General features: G+C 37.7%; 2 protein-coding genes across 3 annotated transcripts; both read right to left on the bottom strand.

The window, feature by feature from the left end:
- Positions 1–569: 569 nt before the first annotated feature.
- LOC126424592 (tigger transposable element-derived protein 6-like) lies at positions 570–1094 on the bottom strand. Its single transcript, XM_050087333.1, has one exon. It carries the CDS (start codon positions 1092–1094, stop codon positions 570–572), a length of 525 nt encoding a protein of 174 aa, XP_049943290.1.
- Positions 1095–1913: 819 nt separating this feature from the next.
- LOC126425162 (N-alpha-acetyltransferase 20) lies at positions 1914–22891 on the bottom strand. 2 transcript variants are annotated; one of them, XM_050088113.1, is made up of 6 exons: positions 22693–22891; positions 22240–22264; positions 22074–22164; positions 10739–10868; positions 9001–9137; positions 1914–2328 (listed from the first exon to the last, which is right to left on the bottom strand). In XM_050088113.1, the coding sequence occupies exons 1-6, from the start codon at positions 22743–22745 to the stop codon at positions 2243–2245; spliced, it is 522 nt and encodes a 173-aa protein (XP_049944070.1). In that variant the 5' UTR covers positions 22746–22891; the 3' UTR covers positions 1914–2242. The 2 variants fall into 2 exon arrangements, with proteins under 2 accessions (XP_049944070.1, XP_049944071.1); XM_050088114.1 differs by lacking the exon at positions 22693–22891 and adding an exon at positions 22367–22662.
- Positions 22892–24383: the final 1492 nt, after the last annotated feature.

Genomic DNA, 24383 nt, shown 5'->3' with positions numbered 1-24383 from the left:
AGTTTTGAGAAATGGTGCCATAGATGACATTTTAAATTTTCACAACACTGTGATATTCATTGCAAATGATCACTGTATCAAATGATTAGTGTTTTGTAATTAAAACATAGGGCCCGATAAGTGAATGGGTGAAAGTAAATGGATCAGTTTGTACTGTAAAAAGTTATAACAGATTCTTAAGATATGACATTGTCCAAAGCTGACAGATGGTATCCCGTTCTTCAGTTGACCCAATTATAGAATATGAGCCAAATTTTGTTTATGGACCATATTACATAAAAACACAGTAAATGGTACAGATTAAAAAATAATTAGTTACAAAAAAAATTACTTTAATAATTAAATTATGAAACGGAACTTACATTTGCACAAAACTCTAGGAACCTATGCAATCTGAAAATCACATACCTATGATTTTTAAAATATTCAAGCAAGCATGTTTGTTTTCTATTTCTCCTAGACTCTATGGCAATCATTTCTTGCTCCAAATGAGCAAGTTGAACTACTGTTCTGTCCTCAGGAGATATATGATGGCTCATAGACTTGAATGTTTCAAAGGCTTCAGCTGCCTAAGTATATGAGGGCACAGGGTCATCTTCCTTGTCACTTTCACTACCACTATTATTCTCCAAGCGTCTCTCTGCAGTCAGCTCCTCAATACTTTGTACTCCTGTGGTTGCCACGTTGTCATCCACAGACACACAGTCCTCAAAAGTGACAGAATCACTGCCTATTAATTCCTGAAACTCTTGCAAATCACTTGCAACATCATCTACAGGAGCTGCCATCTCATTCTCACACAATCCCGCTTTTGTGAAACAGTTTTTAATAGTTTCAGCACCAACTTCCCTCCACGAGTGCATAATTAAATTCATTACCTGTAAAATATTCAGCTTCAGTTGTGAGCTCTGCTGGCTTCCCAGTTTTCTTTGGTCCATCAAATTCAAGGCCTTTTTCACAAGGGCTGTCCTATATTTAACCTTACTGGCGTGTATTATTCCCAAGTCCAAAGGTTGCAGATGGCTGGTGCAATTGGGTGGCAGGAAAATTACTTCCACATTTCTCAGAAAGGATGTCTGGTTGATGTGCCGCATATCTATCCACAAACAGCAGCACTCCCCATTTTGGCATCAAATTTTCTGAGACATGCTTGCTGAAACCAAGTTAATAAAACTTCCTCCATTTCATCGTAAGTCAATGGTTTCAAATGCACACATTTTGAATTTCCACAATTCTCAAACCCTTCCATTATCGATGATCTGTTTTTCATAATAGTGTTGAGTGGGCCAGTTCAAATTGCTTTGCTAGCTCCATGCGACACACACCAGGAGATGCCTCCACTTTAATAACAGAAACATTCTCTTCCAGAGAAATGTTCTTTCGCTTTTCACTCATGTCCACTGATGAAAGCTTAAAAAAAAAAAAAATTATCAAAGACACACTCACTAGACACACGAACTGTTTGCTGCTCAGCTCGCACAACACGTTACGAATACAAAACATCAACTGAAATGGCGCCAAAAAGATCGCAAGCAGAATGTGTGTCACATGACCGGGTTCTGCCGCTGACATATGAAACATGCTGAGCGTGGGCTTTCCCAGCCAGTGCAAACTGTGAATCCACAGAACAGAAAACGATGCGTATACATCCAGTCACTTAAAACGTTAAAGAGGTAAATAATCAACCAGGGTTCCAAAAATATGAGTGTTACGTGGAGGAAATTGTAATATAGAGGAAATGCAGTAAAGAGGAAAATTCAACATTGTTTATATGGGCTTTTCATTGGGACTGAAAAAACAGATGTAACATAGAGGAAAACATTATATGGAGGAACGTTATAAAGAGGTTTCACTGTACACCAAGTGATAATATGCAGCATGGGCTAGACTAAATCTAATGAAGTAATTCGATATGCCAAGGCACAGGGTTGTTCCCTGTCACTGAAAAACTTTATTGCTTGCACCCACTTATAGTTCAGACAATTGTTTCTTCTCCAATGCTCAAATGTATATTCAACATTCTGCACATTTCAGTTTAAAAGTACAAAACCTGCGAAGTAGTACACAGTAGAAATCACTCGAGAAATGAAAATTTTCAGTTCTTATTTTCAGTCAGATTGTTTTGAACCAGAATTAGCAGAGGTATTTTGTTGCCTACGAAATGCTTTGCCAGTTTTTCACATAGAGCAATCTACTGAATGTCAAACGCCCTGCCGACGGACATTCAGTAGACAACTTGTCGTCAGTCCACTTCATCCGGTCGTACAGGATGAGTCAGCGGAATCATCGACTTTTTCTTCACGTCCCTAGATAGTGCTTTCCGCATATCTGAAAAAGAACCCAAATGTATGAGAAATGAACCGAGAAATATATCTAGAGAACCAGCTATTATAAATAATTTCTGTATGCTATATTAATTGCTATGTATATTATTAGCTCAGCTTAGCGTTTTGTCCACCCCAAATGGCTGCAAAGATTATCTCAGATACATCTCTGCACGACCAAATGAAGCGTCAGCCCACAGAATGGCTGATTTCAGGACCCCTACGCTAATCATCATAGCTAAATGTAAATAAAATTATTAAAGTTTGGAAGTAGTTTGAAGAACTTACCTTCAACATGTGCCAAAACATAGTTATCATGATTCACATTTAGAACACACACTTAAGCCATCACAATTTTATCAGGTTATTGCACCATATCATAGTAATGTACAGTTATTAAAAATAGGTTGTAAATTGTTCAGTCCACAATGCTCAGCTATTTTACAGAGGTTCATTGTCTTTTTTGTCTTTATTGTCAGCACGCATGACAGCCACACTAACTATCTACATCAATAAGGAGGTGTTATATGAATTCACTGCTGCGGGTGACATGTCAGGTGTGTCTAGAGGATCCAACTTCATCCATAGCATATCCTAACATTCTACAAATCTAGTATCTGTTGTTAAAAGGGGAACATCTGAAGATGTCCCCTTGAAAATAAATTAAATCACATTATTGCAGAGGCCCAGGATACCAACATCATAACTAGTGATTAGCCTTGCCAATCCGACAGTCCCGTACAGATGTTTGGTAATACCAACATTTTGTTGGAAGTAATCAGCATCATCATTCTGCTTGGACTCAAAATTAAGGAGATGACCTGCTAGTTGAAGCATGAACTACCAATTACAGGTTCAGGTGAGAAAGGAGACAGACTTGTCTTGGCAAAATATGAAGTGCACATTCTGGAAAATTTTTGATTCGGTTTTTTCATGTCTACAACGGCATGAGCATTTCCTGTGCCCCAGGCACTGACATTTCTCCACTCTTAGAAAATGTTGCCTCCATTGTTGTTGTTGTTGGTGTTGTTGTTGCGGTCTTCAGTCCTGAGACTGGTTTGATGCAGCTCTCCACGCTACTCTATCTGTGCAAGCTTTTTCATCTCCCAGTACCTACAGCAGCCTACATCCTTCTGAATCTGCTTAGTGTATTCATCTCTTGGTCTCCCTCTACGATTTTTACCCTCCACGCTGCCCTCCAATACTAAATTGGTGATCCCTTGATGCCTCAGAACATGTCCTACCAACCGATCCCTTCTTCTGGTCAAGTTGCGCCACAAACTTCTCTTCTCCCCAATCCTATTCAATACTTCCTCATTAGTTATGTGATCTACCCATCTCATCTTCAGCATTCTTCTGTAGCACCACATTTCGAAAGCTTCTATTCTCTTCTTGTCCAAACTATTTATTGTCCATGTTTCACTTCCATACATGGCTACACTCCATACGAATACTTTCAGAAATGACTTCCTGACACTTAAATCAATACTGGATGTTAAATTTCTCTTCTTCAGAAACGCTTTCCTTGCCATTGCCAGCCTACATTTTATATCCTCTCTACTTCGACCATCATCAGTTATTTTGCTCCCCAAATAGCAAAACTCCTTTACTACTTTAAGTGCCTCATTTCCTAATCTAATTCCCTCAGCATCACCCGACTTAATTACACTACATTCCATTATCCTTGTTTTGTTGATGTTCATCTTATATCCTCCTTTCAAGACACTGTCCATTCCATTCAACTGCTCTTCCAAGTCCTTTGCTGTCTCGACAGAATTACAATGTCATCGGCAAACCTCAAAGTTTTTATATCTTCTCCATGAATTTTAATACCTACTCCGAATTTTTCTTTTGTTTCCTTTACTGCTTGCTCAATATACAGATTGAACAACATCGGGGAGAGGCTACAACCCTGTCTTACTCCCTTTCTAACCACTGCTTCCCTTTCATGTCCCTCGACTCTTATAACTGCCATCTGGTTTCTGTACAAATTGTAAATAGCCTTTCGCTCCCTGTATTTTATCCCTGCCACCTTTAGAATTTGAAAGAGAGTATTCCAGTCAACATTGTCAAAAGATTTCTCTAAGTCTACAAATGCTAGAAACGTAGGTTTGCCTTTCCTTAATCTTTCTTCTAAGATAAGTCGTAACGTCAGTATTGCCTCACGTGTTCCAGTGTTTCTACGGAATCCAAACTGATCTTCCCCGAGGTTGGCTTCTACTAGTTTTTCCATTCATCTGTAAAGAATTCGTGTTAGTATTTTGCAGCTGTGACTTATTAAACTGATAGTTCGGTAATTTTCACATCTGTCAACACCTGCTTTCTTTGGGATTGGAATTATTATATTCTTCTTGAAGTCTGAGGGTATTTCGCTTGTTTCATACATCTTGCTCACCAGATGGTAGAGTTTTGTGAGGAATGGCTCTCCCAAGGCCATCAGTAGTTCCAATCGAATGTTGTCTACTCCGGGGGCCTTGTTTCGACTCAGGTCTTTCAGTGCTCTGTCAAACTCTTCATGCAGTATCATATCTCCCATTTCATCTTCATCTACATCCTCTTCCATTTCCATAATATTGTCCTCAAGTACATCGCCCTTGTATAGACCCTCTATATACTCCTTCCACCTTTCTGCTTTCCCTTCTTTGCTTAGAACTGGGTTTCCATCTGAGCTCTTGATATTCATACAAGTCGTTCTCTTATCTCCAAAGATCTCTTTTAATTTTCCTGTAGGCAGTATCTATCTTACCCCTAGTGAGATAGGCCTCTACATCCTTACATTTGTCCTCTAGCCATCCCTGCTTAGCCATTTTGCACTTCCTGTCGATCTCATTTTTGAGACGTTTGTATTCCTTTTTGCCTGCTTTATTTACTGTGTTTTTGTATTTTCTCCTTTCATCAATTAAATTCAATATTTCTTCTGTTACCCAAGGATTTCTACTAGCCCTCGTCTTTTTACCTACTTGAGCCTCTGCTGCCTTCGCTACTTCGTCCCTCAAAGCTACCCATTCTTCTTCTACTGTACTTCTTTCCCACATTCCTGTCAATTGTTCCCTTATGCTATCCCTGAAACTCTGTACAACCTCTGGTTCTTTCAGTTTATCCAGATCCCATCTCCTTAAATTCCCACCTTTTTGCAGTTTCTTCAGTTTTAATCTACAGGTCATAACCAATAGATTGTGGTCAGAGTCCACATCTGCCCCTGGAAATGTCTTACAATTTAAAACCTGGTTCCTAAATCTCTGTCTTACCATTATACTCGTATAATCTATCCGATACCTTTTAGCATCTCCAGGGTTCTTCCATGTATACAACCTTCTTTCATGATTCTTAAACCAAGTGTTAGTTATGATTATGTTGTGCTCTGTGCAAAATTCTACTAGGCGGCTTCCTCTTTCATTTCTTAGCCCCAATCCATATTCACCTACTATGTTTCCTTCTCTCCCTTTTCCTACACTCGAATTCCAGTCACCCATGACTATTAAATTTTCGTCTCCCTTCACAATCTTAATAATTTCTTTTATTTCATCATACATTTCTTCAATTTCTTCGTCATCTGCAGAGCTAGTTGGCATATAAACTTGTACTACTGTAGTAGGTGTGGGCTTCGTATCTATCTTGGCCACAATAATGCGTTCACTATGCTGTTTGTAGTAGCTTACCCGCATTCCTATTTTCCTATTCATTATTAAACCTACTCCTGCATTACCGCTATTTGCTTTTGTGTTTATAACCCTGTAGTCACCTGACCAGAAGTCTTGTTCCTCCTGCCACCGAACTTCACTAATTCCCACTATATCTAACTTCAACCTATCCATTTCCCTTTTTAAATTTTCTAACCTACCTGCCCGATTAAGGGATCTGACATTCCACGCTCCGATCCGTAGAACGCCAGTTTTCTTTCTCCTGATAACAACATCCTCTTGAGTAGTCCCCGCCCAGAGATCCGAATGGGGGACTATTTTACCTCCGGAATATTTCACCCAAGAGGACGCCATCATCATTTAATCATACAGTAAAGCTGCATGCCCTCGGGAAAAATTACGGCTGTAGTTTCCCCTTGCTTTCAGCCGTTCGCAGTACCAACACAGCAAGGCCGTTTTGGTTATTGTTACAAGGCCAGATCAGTCAATCATCCAGACTGTTGCCCTTGCAACTACTGAAAAGGCTTCTGCCCTCTTCAGGAACCACACATTTGTCTGGCCTCTCAACAGATACCCCTCCGTTGTGGTTGCACCTGCGGTACGGCTATCTGTATTGCTGAGGCACGCAAGCCTCCCCACCAACGGCAAGGTCCATCGTTCATGGGGGGGTTGCTTCCATTACTGAACATTAATTTTTTTATCACATTACAACAAGTATTTTAGTGCAGAAGGCTGCTCGTTTTGCCTTGGGTGCTGTCTCAACTTCTGGGCAAGTTAAAGCCATTAAGTATACAGGACAGATAGTTTAATATGCCAGCTAGTGGACTTTCGACAATTATGAACTGGATATTTCTCTGGACATTTTGCATCAGTGGATTAACAAGACGTTTTATGAAACACAAAATAATGATTTAACCAGCTGCATCAAATGTGATACGAAGTTCCTACAGGATGTTCCAAAGTGATCTTTACAACCTTGGGTTGGGTTGTTTCAGGGGAAGGAGACCAGACAGTGAGGTCATTGGTATCATCAGATTAGGGAAGTAAGTCTGCCGTGCCCTTTGAAAGGAATCATCCCGGCATTTGCCTGGAGCAATTTAGGGAAATCACGGAAAACCTAAATCAAGATGGCCGGACGCGGGATTGAACCGTCGTCCTCCCAAATGCGAGTTTAGTGTTGAACCACTGCTCCACCTCGCTCGGTTTTACAACCTTGATCGCATATATTCCAGGATATTGTGTAGAGAGAGAGAGAGAGAGAGAGAGAGAGAGAGAGAGAGAGAGAGAGAGAGAGAGAGAGAGAGCCACTCCCAGCAGATGGAACAGTGTGTGAGTGTGTGGAATGCTTGATAGAGAGCAAATCTGACACCCAGGTCCAGCGGAAGTTCCAGACATTACAGATACGCACACCACAATTATGTCTGGCACACAAGGTTCAAGAAATCTGGAAGTATCATGAAGAGGACAAGTTCTGAGCATCCAATCATGAGGTATGCAGATGTGGAATGAGTGCAGCATGAATTTATCTACAGCCCAAGTAAATCAATCCAAGTGTGTCAACAGTTTCAGCTACCACTAACCACAGTGCACAGTAAGCTACACAGAAGAATGAAGCCTAGAAGGTGCAGCTGCTGCATGTACTCCAACCTGGTAACAGGCCAAAGCACAAAGCACTAGCAATTTAGATTCTGAAATACATACATGATGGCAGACTATCTTGACAGGAAAGAAAGGCAGTGTTCATGGGTGAAGTTTGCTTTCATGTGTCCAGGAAGGTAAACTGCCATAATGTGAGGCTCTGTGACTCCAAGGACACCCAACTCTAGCATGAAAATTTTGGTCCAAAGGTAAGGATGTGATGTGGTCTACATCATGACTGTCGCAGGTCCTTTTTCTTTGTAGAGGTATCAACCTTGGCTGTTTATCTGGGTGTGTTGGAACAGTTTGAATTTCTGTAGTTTGATATGCTGGTGCTTTGCGTGCAGTCTACCAAACCACAGCAGAGGAACTGCGAACTTGCGCAAGGGCGGCAATTTCACATTAACAAAGGCATGCAAGGCCAGACTGTGCACACATTGATCTCTTTAATAGCCACTGAAATTTTAGGTATGTGTGTACATTATACCTGAAAACCACATCTTACTACCTATTCAATTTCTGAAATATGTTGTAAAAATAATTTTGGAACACCCTATATGTAATGGGTGCTATTTATGCTTTGCTCAGAAAAGGTTGTGCAATGTCAAAACAGCTCCTGATCATACAAACTGAATCATAAATTCCTTCTCTTGCAGCAATACCATTTTGAGAAACCCAGTGAATTAACAGACAGTAAACTTAGGAAGTAAAGGCAACTACTCACCAAAAAGCTGAAGCGTAAGTAGTAGATATTCACAAATATTAAGTTATTGGACAATATCCTTAGACGTGTGTGTGTTATTTGAGCTCAGTATACTTAAGTTTAAAAATACACAACTTGCAAAGTAGCACACAGTAAAAATCACTTTAGAAATGAATATCTGTTTGAGACACAATTAGAGACATTTTGTTGCTTTGTTGTCTACAAAATGTATCAGTTTATGTGGCTGTTCATCTCTCAACACCTCTACTATACACTGAGACATATTTACTGTTTTCATTATATGTATTCCACCCATCACCTGCCTATACTACAAGACATCCCCATCCATTACGTGGTACTAATGCTTCCTTCCACTTTTCAACTTACACTAGCATTGAAATTCTAAGAAAATTGTACACTGTCCAACAACAAACAACTCCTGCTACCAAACAACAGAAGCATCTTAATGAATCTTAATTTATCAATTTCTCGTCTGGCACTTGAATACTTTTGTATTAGTTTCTAGAATAGATTTTTCTGCCAACTATCCTTAACAACGCATGTGGGGGTGGAAACTGAGAACATTACGAACTTTATCTCTTAAAAGAAGGGACAATCAAACAGACAAGGTAGTAAAGCTCATTTTCTTAGTACATAAAGCAAATGTAATATCCCTTCTATTACTGATACTTACCAAAAGCATTTTCATCAGGATCACCTGAATAGTATTCCAAAACAGTTCTGTATACAATGTACCCTAGGGTCTTGTACATGTTTATTGCAACTTTGTTGGAGACACGTACGAACAGATCAACAAAGTAGGCGCGCTTTCTGTAACAAATTTTTGCATTTGAATGAAACAATTAAAAAAATCTAAGTGATCTACATTGAATTAATGAGAAAAATAAATCTGATAACCTAAAATGAGCTATTTGGTTTTTTGACCAATGAGACAAATCAAAATATAGCCACCATACAATGTGATTAGTGATTCAGGACCTATTTTGAAAACCACACATGGCCAACACCAATAATTAGTGTAGTACCTTAATATAAGTAAGTGATTTTATCCAAATTTTGACGTATAAAATATGATAATTTAAACGGACAGAAAACGTGTGTCTGAACTTCTCAAACCATTTAGTTCAGTGTCTCCCTAAAGCTGTTTTTACCTAAGTGGCTAGTCTCAGCTACACATGGTGAATCTACATCAGTGCATCTGGATTTGTGTATAAACAACAGTATTAAAATTGCTTGTTCCTTGAGTGACTGCTGCCTGCTGAACAGTTTGGCACCAGAGACAATTCACATCGGACGTAAATAAACGTCTTGAGGTATCTCCATCAACAGGTGACATTTTCACATATTAACACCAAATTGCAGTAAGGCAAAAATGAGGTCATTAGGAACATTTATCCGAACAAAAAATCTGAATATAGTAACAGCATTAAAGAACCAGCAATGGTAGAATATATTAATGACTAATGCAATGTTTGTAATGGATACAGTAGACAAAGGTCACAACACAGTACATTCTTCACACTGCTAGTAACAGAAAGAATGTGAAAAGTGTGGTCCAAACTTTTCAAACACAACTTTCACTCAAGAACTTTTATAGTTTTAAACATCAACCAATATTCTAAAGGTAACATGTGCTCCTCTCACTTTAGTAATTGTATCTTTGTAGTTCTAAGTGCCAGATGAATTCAAATTTGTACTTTGTAACATGAAAATACAAAGTGTACATTTTTCTGCACATGAAAGATCTTTTCAAAACACTTTTTTTGTGGCCAGGTTTCGTGTCCTAAAGTGCTGCAAAGTTCTACGTCACTGTATAAAATCTTTACCATTCAAAAGCTTGTTAAGTTTTAGAGCTCCAAGGGAAATTGTATTGTCACTTCACGCGAAAAACTGCTTTCATTTGGGGAAAAAGTGCGTTTCCAACTGAGGGAATTTCTTCTTCTTCTTCTTCTTCTCCTCATCCATGTATACACCATGTAAGTGCACATTGACAACTCAACACTTCTAATATTCAGTGAGTGGCCTCCTTTACTCTTAAATTCTTTACACTTGCTTTCAGATACTGAGGAAAAAGTAACAATTCCTCATGAAACCTTTGCAACGAGTCATGAAAACAAAGCAATTAATGTATTACTATAAAACAAGGGAGTGTGGCGAACAGGCCGTAACTTTTGAGTTAACAGACAACTGTTTCTGTGCATACACGGTGAACAACTTACAGGATTTTAGAACTTTGTACTTGACACAATCAATCTGCTGTACCCTTCGCTGTCCCCCCCTTCACTAAAGATTATTGGCAGCTGATGTACACGCTGGCATGTGACCAATGAGGAGCTCATTCACAAATAAAAACGGTTCTTGTACAATAGGCTAAAGATAATATTATACACAAGTCCACCATGTATGCATACTTCTCAGACACGTCCTCGAGCCAGGCCATTAGCGTTGCCGCCAACCCCAGTCGACGGTACTCTGGCGACACCGTCAGTGCTGTCACGTGACCATGCCAGCTTTCTCCGTGGCCCTCTGCCTTGCCCATAACTGAAAATCACAAACTGCTGTATTAAACCCTGCTTGATTAAACCCTGAAGTATTTTTTCCTAATTATGTGCCAAAAAATAATATTTTTTATTAATGAAAAACATACCGTAGTGAATTGTACGATGTATGGACATATTAAGGTAGCTTTTACAGCTTATAATAATGAGTTACAAAAGTTTGAATATCACCAACAATAAAATCCCAAGTATACTCATGTACTGGACTTTGACTAAAATACCCTCAAGCCATTTTTTGGAGCCTGTGTAGCTATGATGTTAAACCATGACCATCAATGGAGGAGCTGTCTAGGCACAGTGGATGTCTTTATTTCATATAACTAGCAAGCTCTTGTCACTCAATTGATTATCTATCATCTCTAATGAAATAACATCACATTCTTATCCACTTTCTGAGCCACAAAATTCAATGTCAAACTCAGGATCAATACAGCCATCCTTTTTTGAAAGCATTACTTAAACAACAACAATAACAATACACAAGAGAGACCAGGCACGTTTTGATATCAAGTGGCAACTACCTCGGCCAAAACACGAAAGCCAGGCTACAAATTTAGAAACTGATGCTCTCTAGCTATTAAATCCTAAACTATAAGTGCTCAGATATAAGTGGGGTTCTATTTTTTTGAAGGTTTGTTCTTAAAATCCCAAGTATACTCAGGATTTGATGATTCTGTCAAAATAACAAGAACAAGACAAGAGGGTCTTAGCTTAAGGGTTTAACAACAAGCAAAGTCTAAAAAAAAGGAGTACTTACAACTGCAGCACATGACATTTGTACACATGGACTATTCGAATAAATTTACTACAGAAGTTTCAATTTAATTCCAACTTGGGATGTTCCCTTGATATTTCAACATTAATATTCCGAATTGTCCTAAATCAATTTTTGTTGTATGTGAGAAATTTGAGTTGCCACATAACTTACTACTAGAGAGTACCAGTAAAACTGGTAAACTCTCATGTACAAAACAGCTTCAAACTTCTGTTTACTTTACAAATGAGTCAAACATATATTTAGTGTTCATTGCAAGTCAAAATACTATCACACCCAAGTACTGGGGAAATGTAGTCTGAGCATCCACGTGTGAAGAGTTACATTGTCTGAAGGTGTACCCACAGTTTCTGATTGTAACACTTCCAGTGTTCAAGATTATACCTCTTAATGAATTTATTATGACATCATTTTACATTCAGTCAATAATTACACAAAATTATGAAAAAATTTTGTTGCACCTGGAAGCTCTTCGATACACAGCCCTGCAACTGGGTTGCCTATCTAAGAGTTGGTGCCAGGAACAGGGTTAGCTATTTAGTAATATAGATTCAAAGTTTAAGTCAATAATTCTGTAAGTTAACAGGCCTGGCCACCCCTCAAAATTTCATTAACATTGCCCATCGCCATTACCAGAACTTGTGGACAACCATGAATATTCCCGAGGTCACCAGGCAGACAATTGAGCAACGGATATCATAAAAATTCAATTTTGTTCTTGACTCTCCATTACAAGGCTCCACAACCTCTTGTTTTACTGACCGATTTATAACACAATTACTAGGAAGATTTCTTTCTGTAAACCAACAGTTCTTCCCCCCCCCCCCCCCCCCCCCTCCCTCCAGAGTCTCTCAGAATTTTCCAAGATTTCCCTGACTTTTCCAGTAAAATCAATATCACTGTCAATTTGCAATTTTCCAGAGAAGTCACCGCCTTGAAATTACACAAAGAACAATTATATTCACATGCAAATGAAAGGAAATCTTGTTGCTGAAACAGTTATTTAGTTAATTTTGGGGGGGGGGGGGGGGGAGGAAGCGGTGAATAGTTGTCAAGTAGCAATGCAGGGAAACACTCATAAATGGCTGATAAAGTACTATTTTTGGAATCCAGACTCCTTCATCTGACTAAAGAAAGAAAGACCAACCAACTTAACAATTGTCTGAACACCTTGAGATAAGGAAAACAGCAGGGTAGAAAATAAAGAGGGAAATTTACACAAATTGGGAAAGGAAAAAAAATTTGCTAAAGAGGGTAAATGACAAGCCAGTAGTCCACGAAGTACTGACTGAAATCCCACTGAGAAATAAAAAGGAAACTGGAGGCTCTAGAAAGACAGTCTATTTTAATCTGGTGACAACATCTGCCATTTTGGGGCAGAGGAGATTTTCTGAATGGTTTCGATATCATCCACCAGCAGATTTAGCAATATAGCTAATCAAGCATCTGTCTCTACCCTTTAAAAAGCTCAGCGTGGTGCAAATATGTAGGACAAACAGGCAACCTACTGTGGAGATTCACTCCTGCTTCCCATGAGTAACAGGCAATTTGAAAGGGTCAAGTTGTGGTCTTTCAAGTACCAGGAAGCTCCTTCCAAAGAACTATTGCTACACAAGGCTCATGTGCCACATCATGTGTAGTGAATCTGGGGACAGGGGACACGAACATTTTCACTATGGTTTATGTGGTCCTGGATATCCATGAAATACAAATATAATTCCAGGGCTGTCAACAGTTGCAAATCAATAAGTTATTAGCATTGAGCATACAGGCACATATTTCTAACCTATCTTCCACTCAAAACCTCTATTTTTTCTGAGTTGTTAGCTTTACTCCTAATTATGAACAGGCAATTGTTATCAAAAGCTCTAGAAAACCTCACAACAATTCCAGCTTAGAGAAGCTCCAAAAAACATCTTTGACTTCGACAGTCAAAATTTTCCACTTCAAATAGAACAAGTGCTGGCAGACTGGAGGAAAGCTTAGAAAATGTAAGTTTCTATGTTGTGTAGTTGTACAGTTTATACGAATCTGTTATGAACTTGAATATACAGGGAAGATGTGGCTTTTAGATAAAGGCTCTGAGGCGGAGCTGCCACAAAAGTATTATTACAATACATTTCTCAACAATGGATTATGGAATTTAAATAATCAGGCACATATTGAGTATTTCCAACACAAATTTATGTAGTGACAGTTAGCATTTTTGGATCTGCTGATATTGAGCAATATTTTTTTTTTTTTTTTTTTTTTTTACAGGTAGTAACTACTCTTAAGGTTGCACCTAGAAATGCCACTTAGTTCCATGTGGCAGAGATTTAGGGGCATGGTTCTAAAGAGCAGAACTCTCGAGGTCCTCCCAGAGACTCATTCTCTTCAGCCTAGCCACCCCATGTCACGTTATGTCTGTCACAATAACAACTTGGGAGATGTTATACTGAATTTTCTCGTCATCCAAATAAACCCATAGGTAGGTTTTACATTATAACTTACACCCTATGAATAAATGTCAATTCAAAGCACTAACACACTGAGAATATCTTGAGAACATGTCGTTGGTTGAACTTGTTTTGATATTATAAAGTATGTGTTATGAAAGTATGCTGTTTTAAGGCAATGACAATGAAGATTTATAAAAAAACTTTTCTTGGTGCAATTAATTATAATTAAAGTCAGTTAATGACAAGAGAGATCATATAAAAGTCTCTTAAGATGACACCAGTATATCCACATGCTGCAGTGTTACAGTATTAAAGCTTGTGGGTTTGCTTCCAGCTGTCTCCAAGCTCTTTTCTTTTTCTTCTCTTTTTTTAAAATTAACCTTCTGTTTTCTAGAAGATTGAGAAATTTTTATTAATATAAGAGTACGTTCTGTAATATTACATGTTGCTTATGTATAATAGTACTCTTTCTCAGGAGTGAATTTGTTCCACTGTGTGAACATGGTTGACAATATGAGCCATTTAAGATTATTCTCTCATTACTGACCAATTCGAACACTTTCAGTATTTATTTATTCATCCAAAAATCAATCACAGTACAAGGCCTGTGATGTCATTGAAACTTCAGTTTCATCGCACAAACTGCAGTGGATCGAGCACACAAATGGAACAGTAAATGTCTCAGGTTTCGAACTGAAAACATCCAGCACAGATAACACACAGCATTAAATATCTCTCCAAAATGTGTCTTTCAGTATGATTTGTTCTAACAAAGGGTCAGGAAATGTGATATCTGTGGATAAATACAATACATTACTGATTTTGAATGTACCTTTTGGTGTTGATTAGTAGTCTATTACGAAACAGAAAGAAGATACAATATGTGAAGTTTTGTCTGGAGTGTGATATACCCTCACAAAATAATTAAATCTATATTTGATGGTAAATTTCTCTTCTTAAAAAATGCTTTTCTTACCACTGCCAATCTACCATTTATATCTTCTACTTTGGCCATCATTATTTATTTTGCTGCCCAAATAGCAAAGTTCACCTGCTATTTTAAGTGACTTGTTTCTTCATCTTATATCCTCGTTTCAAGACACTGGCCATTCTGTCCAACTGCACTTCAAAGTCATTTGCTGCCTCTGAACAGAATCACAATGTCATTGGCAAATCTCAAAGTTTTTTTTCTTCTCCTTGGACTTTAATTACTGTTCCAAATTTTTCTTTGGTTTACTTTACTGCTTGCTCAATGTACAGATTGAACAATATTAGGAATATGCTACAACCCTGTTTTACTCCCTTCTCAACCACTGCTTTCCTTTCATGCCCCCTGAACTCTTAAGACTGCCATCTGGTTGCTGTATGTATTGTAAATAGCCTTTCACTCTCAGTATTTTACCACTGCTATCTTCAGAATTTGAAAGAGGTTTGCCTTTCCTTAACGTAAGTCGTAGGGTCAGTATTGCCTTCCTTGCTCCTACATTTCTATAAAATCCAAATTGATCTCCCCTGAGGTTATCTTCTATCAGTTATTCTACTATCCCATAAAGAATTCATGTTAGTATTTTGCAATCATGACTTATTAAACTGACAGTTTGCTAGTTTTCACATCTGTCCGCAATTTCTTTCTTCGGAATTGGAATTATTACATTGCTCTCTAAGCCTGAGGGTTTTCCCCCTGTCTCATACATCTTGCACCCCAAATGGAAGAGTTTCGTCATGGCTGGCTCTTCCAAGGCTATCAGTAGTTATGATGGAATGTAGAGTACTCCAGGGTCCTTGTTTTGACTTAGGTCATTCAGTCTGTCAGTCTTCTTCCAGGTATTGTAACTTCCGTCTCACCTTCATCTACTGTCCGCCCTCAGTAGCTGAGTGGTCAGCACGACAGAACGTCAATCCGAAGGGCCCAGGTTCAATTCCTGGTTGGGTTGGAGAAATTTACCCCGCTCAGGGACTGGGTGTTGTGTTGTCCTAATCATCATCATTTCATCCCCCATCGACGCGTAAGTCGCCGAAGTGGCGTCAAATTGAAAGACTTGCACCCGGCAAACTGTCTACCTGATGGGGGGGGGGCCGTAGTCACACGACATTTACATTTACCTTCACCTACTTCCTCTTCCCTTTACATAATATAGCAATTAAGTTCATTTCCCTCACGCATCCCTACATATGCCTTTCATCTTCCAGCTTTCCCTTCTTTATCTCATACTGCTTTTCCATCTGAGCTCTTGATATTCATGCAGCTGCTTTTCTTTTCATCAAATGCCCTTTAATTCTCCTGTAGACAGTATCTATCTTTCCCATAGCAAAATATGCTTCTAAACCCTTACACATATTGTATCATAATTTATTCTGATTAGAAACTGTAATTCCACATTTGTTATTTAATCTTTACATTTGATGAAAACAGATTTCAAATGAAAGTAAAAAGTTGTTGCTGCTACTGAGAGGTGAACCAATAATTATGCAATTACAATACTTTTACACTACAAACTCAGTTACTGGCAGCTCTCTTAAAATGAGTAACATGTTTTGCTCTTGACGGAACTCAGGTCTCAGACTTGTGTCTGCTACTTCAGATTTAGTACTTTACCTGTCTTCAACAACTGAAAGTGTATTTGTTGAAATACATCAGTACATATAACATGTGGCGCAATGGAGGCAAGTTTAGGAAGTATGTAATCACATATTTGCTGAAGTCCTAAATACGCTTTGTGAAGTAAATATAATTGGCAACATTTTATGAATTAAGTACAATAAGTCAGACTTCCTGATGCTGAATGACGAAGTCCTTGTTAACTGTAAACACTACTTGGATCTATGAAGTAAAGCACCATTACTGTTGTATTACATATTGTTCTTGTGATTTTTTAAATTTTTTGAGGATTACAGTAATATGTTGCATAAACGTGCTTACTTTTGACACTTGCTAATGACATGATAATTTTAAGTATGCACCATCTCTATCTTTAACTTTTCTTTCTTAAATTTTAAAATTTTATCAAGCTTGTACTTATTGGTGGTATATTTTTTCCTACAAAGTCGTCTTCAGAAGGGCACTAGGTGCCTGACACTGGCAAAGAGATGAAATTCTTTTGTGTCACTGGTTGCCTTTTATAACCAGAAAGTTACATCATATGCCACCCACTGTATCGATGCAACACTGCTACCACTTTCCCTTCACTGCCTCTACTTTCATCACTCACACAGAAAATCTCACCTCAACAAATGTAAACTATTTTTCCAGTTTTTCCTTTTCTAAATTAACTTGTTTTGTTAATGTTCTCATGCAATGTGGCAGTTTTTAGGTAAAACTGAAAAATCACATGTTGTCCTTGTTTCATTGGATATATTGTTCCCTGCTTTGACTACACCATCTACAGTGCTTAAAAACCAAGTATGTGACAGCTGGTTGCCCTTAGGAATATACCTTAGAGTACAGGCCAATAGTCCACTACCAATGAAATCCTCCCATGCACATTAAATCATGTGGTCAAAATTCAATCAGAGCCTCTGCTGAAATTGGAATTGGGCAGGAGGGGCACGCAAATTTTCCAAAATTAACTATAAAAGATGGAATCATAGAATCTGCAACATGAATATGGACATTGGAAGTGTCCAATTCCACCCATCTGCTTTGGCCCACGACGTAAGGGTGTTGTGGCTGTGATGTAATTATGGCACGGGGTTTATGAGTTGGTTGTGTTTGTAGATGTCATCTTGTGTTTCGTGGTGCCCTATGATGGTGTGTATGCATGTGCTGAGTATAATGTGTTGTATTGGGTTTATTTGAGCCTTGGTGTTGGATGTGTGAAGTCGTTGGCGGCAGTGTTTGTAATTCCAAATGTAAGGTTTGGAAGTTTTTCCAATGAGTTATCGTTTTTGGCGTTTCGCCATTTTTGCCATATTGATGATGTTATGGGTCAAAACAGACAGCTGGAACCCGACACTTCTGTAATTCCCTTGAATACTATGTCTCTGCATAAAATTTATCGATATTTGAAAGATGTCAGTGATATGTCCAAGTCATCCAACATCTAAAAGCAGCTGTTAAGTTTTCCTCTACATGCTAAGCATTTCTGGAAGGACAAAATTGTGAGGAGGATATATTGCTACTCGCCATATACAGGATATGATGAGCTGCAGATAGGCACAATGAAAAGAATGGTATGCATTTAAGAATTCAGTCAAAAGGCCTTCTCCCAAAATCATGTGTGCACGCACTCAAGAAACACTCTGGTCACTTTGGCTACACAGTGGTCATATGTGTGCAACTTGTGTGAATTTTCATGTGTTTTCTATTTTTGGAAGAAGGGCTTTTCATTGAAAGCTTTAATGTATACCAGTCTTTTCACTGTGCCTATCTGCAACTCAACATCTCCTCTATAGGCCCTATGGTAACAATACATCCTTTTCATATATTGCTATTCCATACTGGACTCTCCACTGAACTTTTGTAATGGTGACCTATGGAAAGCTATTACACAGTCTGGTGAATAAATATACATCTGAATGTTTAAATATGTCCACACAATGTTTAGGGAAGAATATGGAACCTTTTACCTCAGCTTAATATATATTTCTTTTGTCTACAACTTATTTTTAAAACTCAAACAAACAATGGAAAATACACACACACACACACACACACACACACACACACACAAAAGTAGTCTCAGGCAGCAACTGAAGCCATGTTCTTATTTTTTTTAAATATATTCTTGGGTGAATGGAAGATTAAGGTAAACAAGTGTCTTCAACAACTGCACAAATAAGAATGTTCCCTTCCTAGTAATAGGGAAACAGATTCTTGTAGGATAAACTGGCCACATTATTCACACTATAGTTTTGGATAGGCTACTATTTAATTTTTTTTTTCAACTAATACCATTTACTTGTCAGGTTCCACAGTCAGTATCCATATTATTTCATAAAACATTTGATTCCATTATATTTATAGCTAGATTAGTATTTAACTAAATCCATATCTATCACACCTCAGCAGATAGTTTGGATCAGGGTATGGTCTAGTGTGATGTTGCGTAATGCCCCCTGGCCCCCCTCTTGCATTCTTCCATATTTGATGCACAGTATACATACATAATATGTACTCAAATCCTGAGATCTGTGTATTAATCTTATGGAAATTATAACTTTTCTGGATGTGCCGTGGGTCATTCCATGCCAAGTGGTCTAGAGGCTCCCACATGACCCTAATGGATTTTGATGAAATTTTGTATAAACATTCACACATGTTCTCAATGAACACTGGTAAAGTTTCAGTTTCAGAAATTCAATACTTGCCCAACTGAGCATGAAGGTATGCTGTTCCCTTCTGCATCCATATCTAATCAGTAACTAAATAATGTATTTAGCCTCTAAGTGCAAATTATAATCTGCTTAAATTTCAGACAAATAGCTACTGAATGAAATTATACACAATGTATAATACCAATAAAAAAATCTAATTAGAGATATATGCTATAAAAGACACAATCAAAACAATTTTTTGTAAATTAGATTACAAACTTTGATGGTCTAACGAATCACTTAACAAGTCACACTGTCAAGAGAACCCACTCACTGCTACAAACACACCACTGAAATACTGATTGTTCAAACAAGGCTCACAATAATGAAACTGATTGTTAAAGTAATTGTTGCCATTATATTTTCTATAAACAGTAAATCTTGTGAATTTCTCTGTGAAACTCGTGATTACGTATTTACCAAGGTAGTAGGCTGCATTGAAGTGTGATTAAATACAAAATTAAAACTCTTAGATGTTTAACCAACCAATTTAACATGTTTCCCTAATAACTTTAAGACAAAAATTCACAGGTTACAACACCTTGGTATTAAAATCTCTGCAATATTGATTGGAAAATTTACATCACTTGATGCATGATTCAAGCAAACAGATTATTTTTTGGAAAAATGTTTTATACAATTGAATCCAAAAATTAGGTCTTCATTTTCCACTTATATTTACAATTTTGAGAAGTACAAAAAATATGAAGCTATTATTCATTGAATTCTTTATGATCTATCTTCTTCCTCTCTCTCTCTCTCTCTCTCTCTTTTACAAATGGGGAGAGTTTTATGCAGATGAACACTTACGATAAAAGCAGAAGGGCTACTTCTCATAGATAGTTTTCAAGTTTTTCTGACAAGTCTCATTGCCTATTTCCCAGATTTATTATTTCAATTATTCAAGGCACTAACAAACATTTATTAGGCATAATAAAAGGTTTCAGGTATAATTTGAGTGCCAGAAAAATGTGTTCAAACTTCCAGTGCGCCTCTTTAATGATGCTACTTTTTAGGGCCTTATATGCTCGCATTGCAAAACCATATCCACTTTTCTAGATAGTTTAGAATATGCTCTTTCTAGTGACCATAGTTTAGAAGAGTTTGGAGAAAACACTTTTTTGAAAAATTTGACTAAAAATACCCATTTTTAGCACTTTTTGAAAAATCGTCAACTTCACCCTAGATTTGTGAAATAATGGAAAGCAATATGAGAATGAAATTTTATATTCCAAGACCTTGTGTTGGTGAGTTATGGTGTGCAAAGTTTCATGTACATCCCACAATTACTTTTGGAGATATAAAAAACTAAAGTTCGCATTTTTTTTAAACAGCTATTTTTTCGCCCAACTTTGCTTCAAATTATCTATATGAAAATTGCTCAGAAATCCTTTTCTTAATATTTTACCTTAAAGAGCTCTAAAAGTTGTATAAGATGGCCAAGTTTTGTTTCTTTCATGCAAATACTTACGGAGATATATCATCTCAAAGTTGCTGAAAGTTCAAGGATGCACTATTGGAAGCTGTGCTATTGTTTCAAACAAGTGACTATATCTCTGCAAGTATTGAATTTCTGAAACTGAAGCTTTACCAGTGTTCACTGAGAACATGTGTGAATGTTCATACAAAATTTCATCAAAATCCATGATAGTCATGTGGGAACATTTCTCGATATTAGACCACTTGGCATGGAATGGCTCCCCTTGCAATTTGGGTTTTTATAGTGGAACGTGTGTTAAACATGGCACAAATATGGATCTCAGGCTACACTATACATCTATCTCTCAACACAATCAAGATATTAGGAGAACTGGGTGTGGGGGAGTGGAGGGGGGGGGGGCACATGGGGCTACTATGCTATTACACAAGTAGTGGTATTCCCTTTATTTGGAAGTCCCTCTTCTTTTGAACAAAGGAATGATAATACAACACAGGTTTGAATGTCAAGGCTGCACATACATATATGGCTTCAAAACGAAGACTGATAAAGAAAAATTTTCCGTTTCACATCCATGAATACAATGCAGGAAAGTGTGTTATAGAAAATTCTCATTTTATTTTTTGAATTATAGTTAGAGGGCTTTGATGTCTAAAACAAATGTTGCAAATAAAACACCAAAAAACTACTCTAGTGAATATTTATGTAATTTAAACATCAGAAGTATACAACACGAAACTCATTTGAATATTATAAAAAAGGAAATACCCATAACATGAGCAAAATATTTTTGTTTAATATTTCAGAAATCTTTAAATAAAATTAAATTTTCTAAAAGAAAGCTGGGGCAGGAAATTAGATGAAATTAAAATCAGCAAGAAAATTTAACAACTGTTAGTACATCAATTACAAAGTATTAATTAGTGTGCTTTGGAAATGGAGCGTACTACACATCTACTGCAGCTCCAAGTCTAAATACCTGTAAGTTAGAAAGTGACTATTTACTTTTAATGTTTACAAACATCCTTGTAAACAACATGAACGTATCACTGATTAACTGAAAAAATCTGCTATTAACATACTATTTAAAAGTCTACGAAAATGATTTAAGATAATTATTTTATTCCAAAAATTCATCATAAAAAGTGAAATACAGTTATAAGAAATACACTACGTTCCGCACACCGTGAAACTTGAGCGCCGTATACAGGCCGTACTTACTGTAACCCATGATTTCCCCATTTGGTGATTCTGCCACTTGAAAATATTCTGGCCAGTGAGCGAGGTACTGCATGTAGAAAGACAATCCATACTGTACAAATATTAAGGAACTTTCTGGTAACTTTCGTACACTATAGTTACAACTAGAAGTTTAATATAAGGATACAGTTTCAGTCAGTGGGTCTAGATTCCTGCAAACAAGAAAAAACGGTGTGTTGGTGTTGCGATGTTCAATAAATAGACTCCTTCATACTTAAAATACTTAATGTAAATACGATACGTGAACGACGTACCATCCTACTACATCTTCACACTTTGGTGCCAAAGATTTTGATGAGGAGGGCTAGCTGATAATTCTCACCATAACAATGTTGCTATTATATAATTTATGCAAATACATTGTATTTTTCACACAGTGACTAGGTGGAAATAAGCACATGACTGTTACGGCAGAGACGAAATTATCAAAACTGAGCAATGTCATTACGCAAAATACACTTGCTTATACCTACGAAACAAGCCTACATAGTGCGTCTTCTACTTAGCCAACGAATAAACGTCTGTGAAGCAGTTTCTTAAGCCTCACTGCTGCACTACTGCAAATTTTATATTTACTTACACATTATTGAATTTGAACATGTCATTACAAGTGAAGGGCCTCAGGGTTGTCATGCTTACAACTTTCGAAAACAAGCTTCCAAGAACCTATTCAGTAATTGTACAATCAATCCAGTTAACAGTGATACAGCACCGAACTCCGAGACACACTAGCATCTAATTATACTGCACCTAGCAGCACGCCAAGGGCTGCATTACCAATATCAGGGATCTTAAACAACTGCCGGCTTGGGTTGCAGGCTGCCAACATAGTGAATAAAAAAGTACTGGGAAAGAGAACGTGCCTTCGAATCTTCATTTCGCAGACTGCTAAGAAAATGGCAAAATTTGAGGAACAATTATAATTTTATGTAATTAAAGTGAGTGCAACCAAAACTTATAAATGATGGTAATTTTGAAATATTTCAAATCTGTGGGTTCAAACCACATCTGCGCAGACAAGTTGGAGCGTGTGGACAGGAGATCGCCGCAAATCTGGCGCGAAACAGCTGTTTGCTCAGTCTAGTGTTTGTATTTGTACGCACAGGGCATTAAAATGGCTGATACTCGTCAGTGTTCTCGAGAGTTTGTAAGTGAATTCATTGAAATATGTTTGTGGAAGATTAAAAGTAAAGAATATAATAGTGACCGAGACAAAAAGACAGCAGCATACAATGCTCTAGTTGAAAAATTGCGGGCAGTTGACGCCTCGGCAAACAGAGAAACAGTAATAAAAAATAAAAAAAATCGTTGCGAACTGGCGAAATTATTTGTGGATGGATGTCGAAACTTATAATTGTCTCTTAAAGCTTGTAACCCCTCACATTATGAGAAAAAATACTTGTATGAGAAGGGCCATTTCTCCTCATGAACGGCTGGCGGTAAAATTAAGATTCCTAGCAACAGGAAGGAGCTACAAGGATTTGGAATTTTCAACTGCAATATCGAAACAAGCGTTGAGTGAAATAATACCCAACACATGTGAAGCTATTTACGCTGTCCTGAAGGATGAGTTCATGAAGGCAAGTCAAGTAAATCAAGTCTGTCAGCGAACTGTTTACCGAAAAGAGTTATCCAAGGTTCAGAAATCTAGAAGATCTGGTGTAGATCAAGTGTACCAGCCAACGTTATGGTATTTTGATCTGCTTGGCTTACTTAGTGATCAAGAAACGCCAAGACCAAGCAGGAGTACAATTGAAGATGAAATTGGAGTGTCAATGTGCGAGGAAATGGAACACGAGGTAATGTAAAACAAAACCGGTTCGTCCTGCAACTCTCGCAGTAAATTTACGTGAGAAAACTGCTTTCGCTTTAGCAGCCACTGTCTACAACATTTTGACCGCTTTCTCTGTTTCCTGTGGTTGGTCTGAATGTTTTTTGCAACACAAGTTGCGAACACAGACCACAACAGAACTTCCTCCATTTCTATATTTCAAAATAACTGAATTAAATTTTTGACGTTTACGGGGATCGCAGTCGCTTGCCACTGAAATTTCTTTTCTACACCGACAGATGGCGGGCGAGTAGTAGATTGGGGTTTGTGTCGTGTGAACACACCACATCTGCAGCGATCTTTTGCATGTACAGACATCTGCGCCGATGTCTGTGCAGACAGATCGTTGCGTGTGGACTGGGCTTTAACGTCGTGTTACAGTACAGGAAACGTTAAAATAATGCACAATGAATTTCAAATGGCAGCATTCATGCAGGCCG

Source organism: Schistocerca serialis, chromosome 10 (assembly GCF_023864345.2).
Source record: "Schistocerca serialis cubense isolate TAMUIC-IGC-003099 chromosome 10, iqSchSeri2.2, whole genome shotgun sequence".
Taxonomy (NCBI): domain Eukaryota; kingdom Metazoa; phylum Arthropoda; class Insecta; order Orthoptera; family Acrididae; genus Schistocerca; species Schistocerca serialis.
The sequence above is the reverse complement of the archived record's forward strand: the minus strand, read 5'-3'. Positions and strand labels throughout refer to the sequence as shown.

Bases quoted from the DNA above. Each gene is read 5' to 3' on its own strand.
- LOC126425162 (XM_050088113.1), bottom strand. From the start codon at position 22,745: ATGACAACCCTGAGGCCCTTCACTTGTAATGACATGTTCAAATTCAAT. The intron at 10,869-22,073 runs GTAAGTACGGCC...TGTGATTTTCAG, and splicing joins TGGGGAAATCATGGGTTACA to TTATGGGCAAGGCAGAGGGC. The intron at 2,329-9,000 runs GTAAGTATCAGT...GTTCTTTTTCAG, and splicing joins TCCTGATGAAAATGCTTTTG to ATATGCGGAAAGCACTATCT.
- LOC126424592 (XM_050087333.1), bottom strand. From the start codon at position 1,094: ATGCGGCACATCAACCAGACATCCTTTCTGAGAAATGTGGAAGTAATT.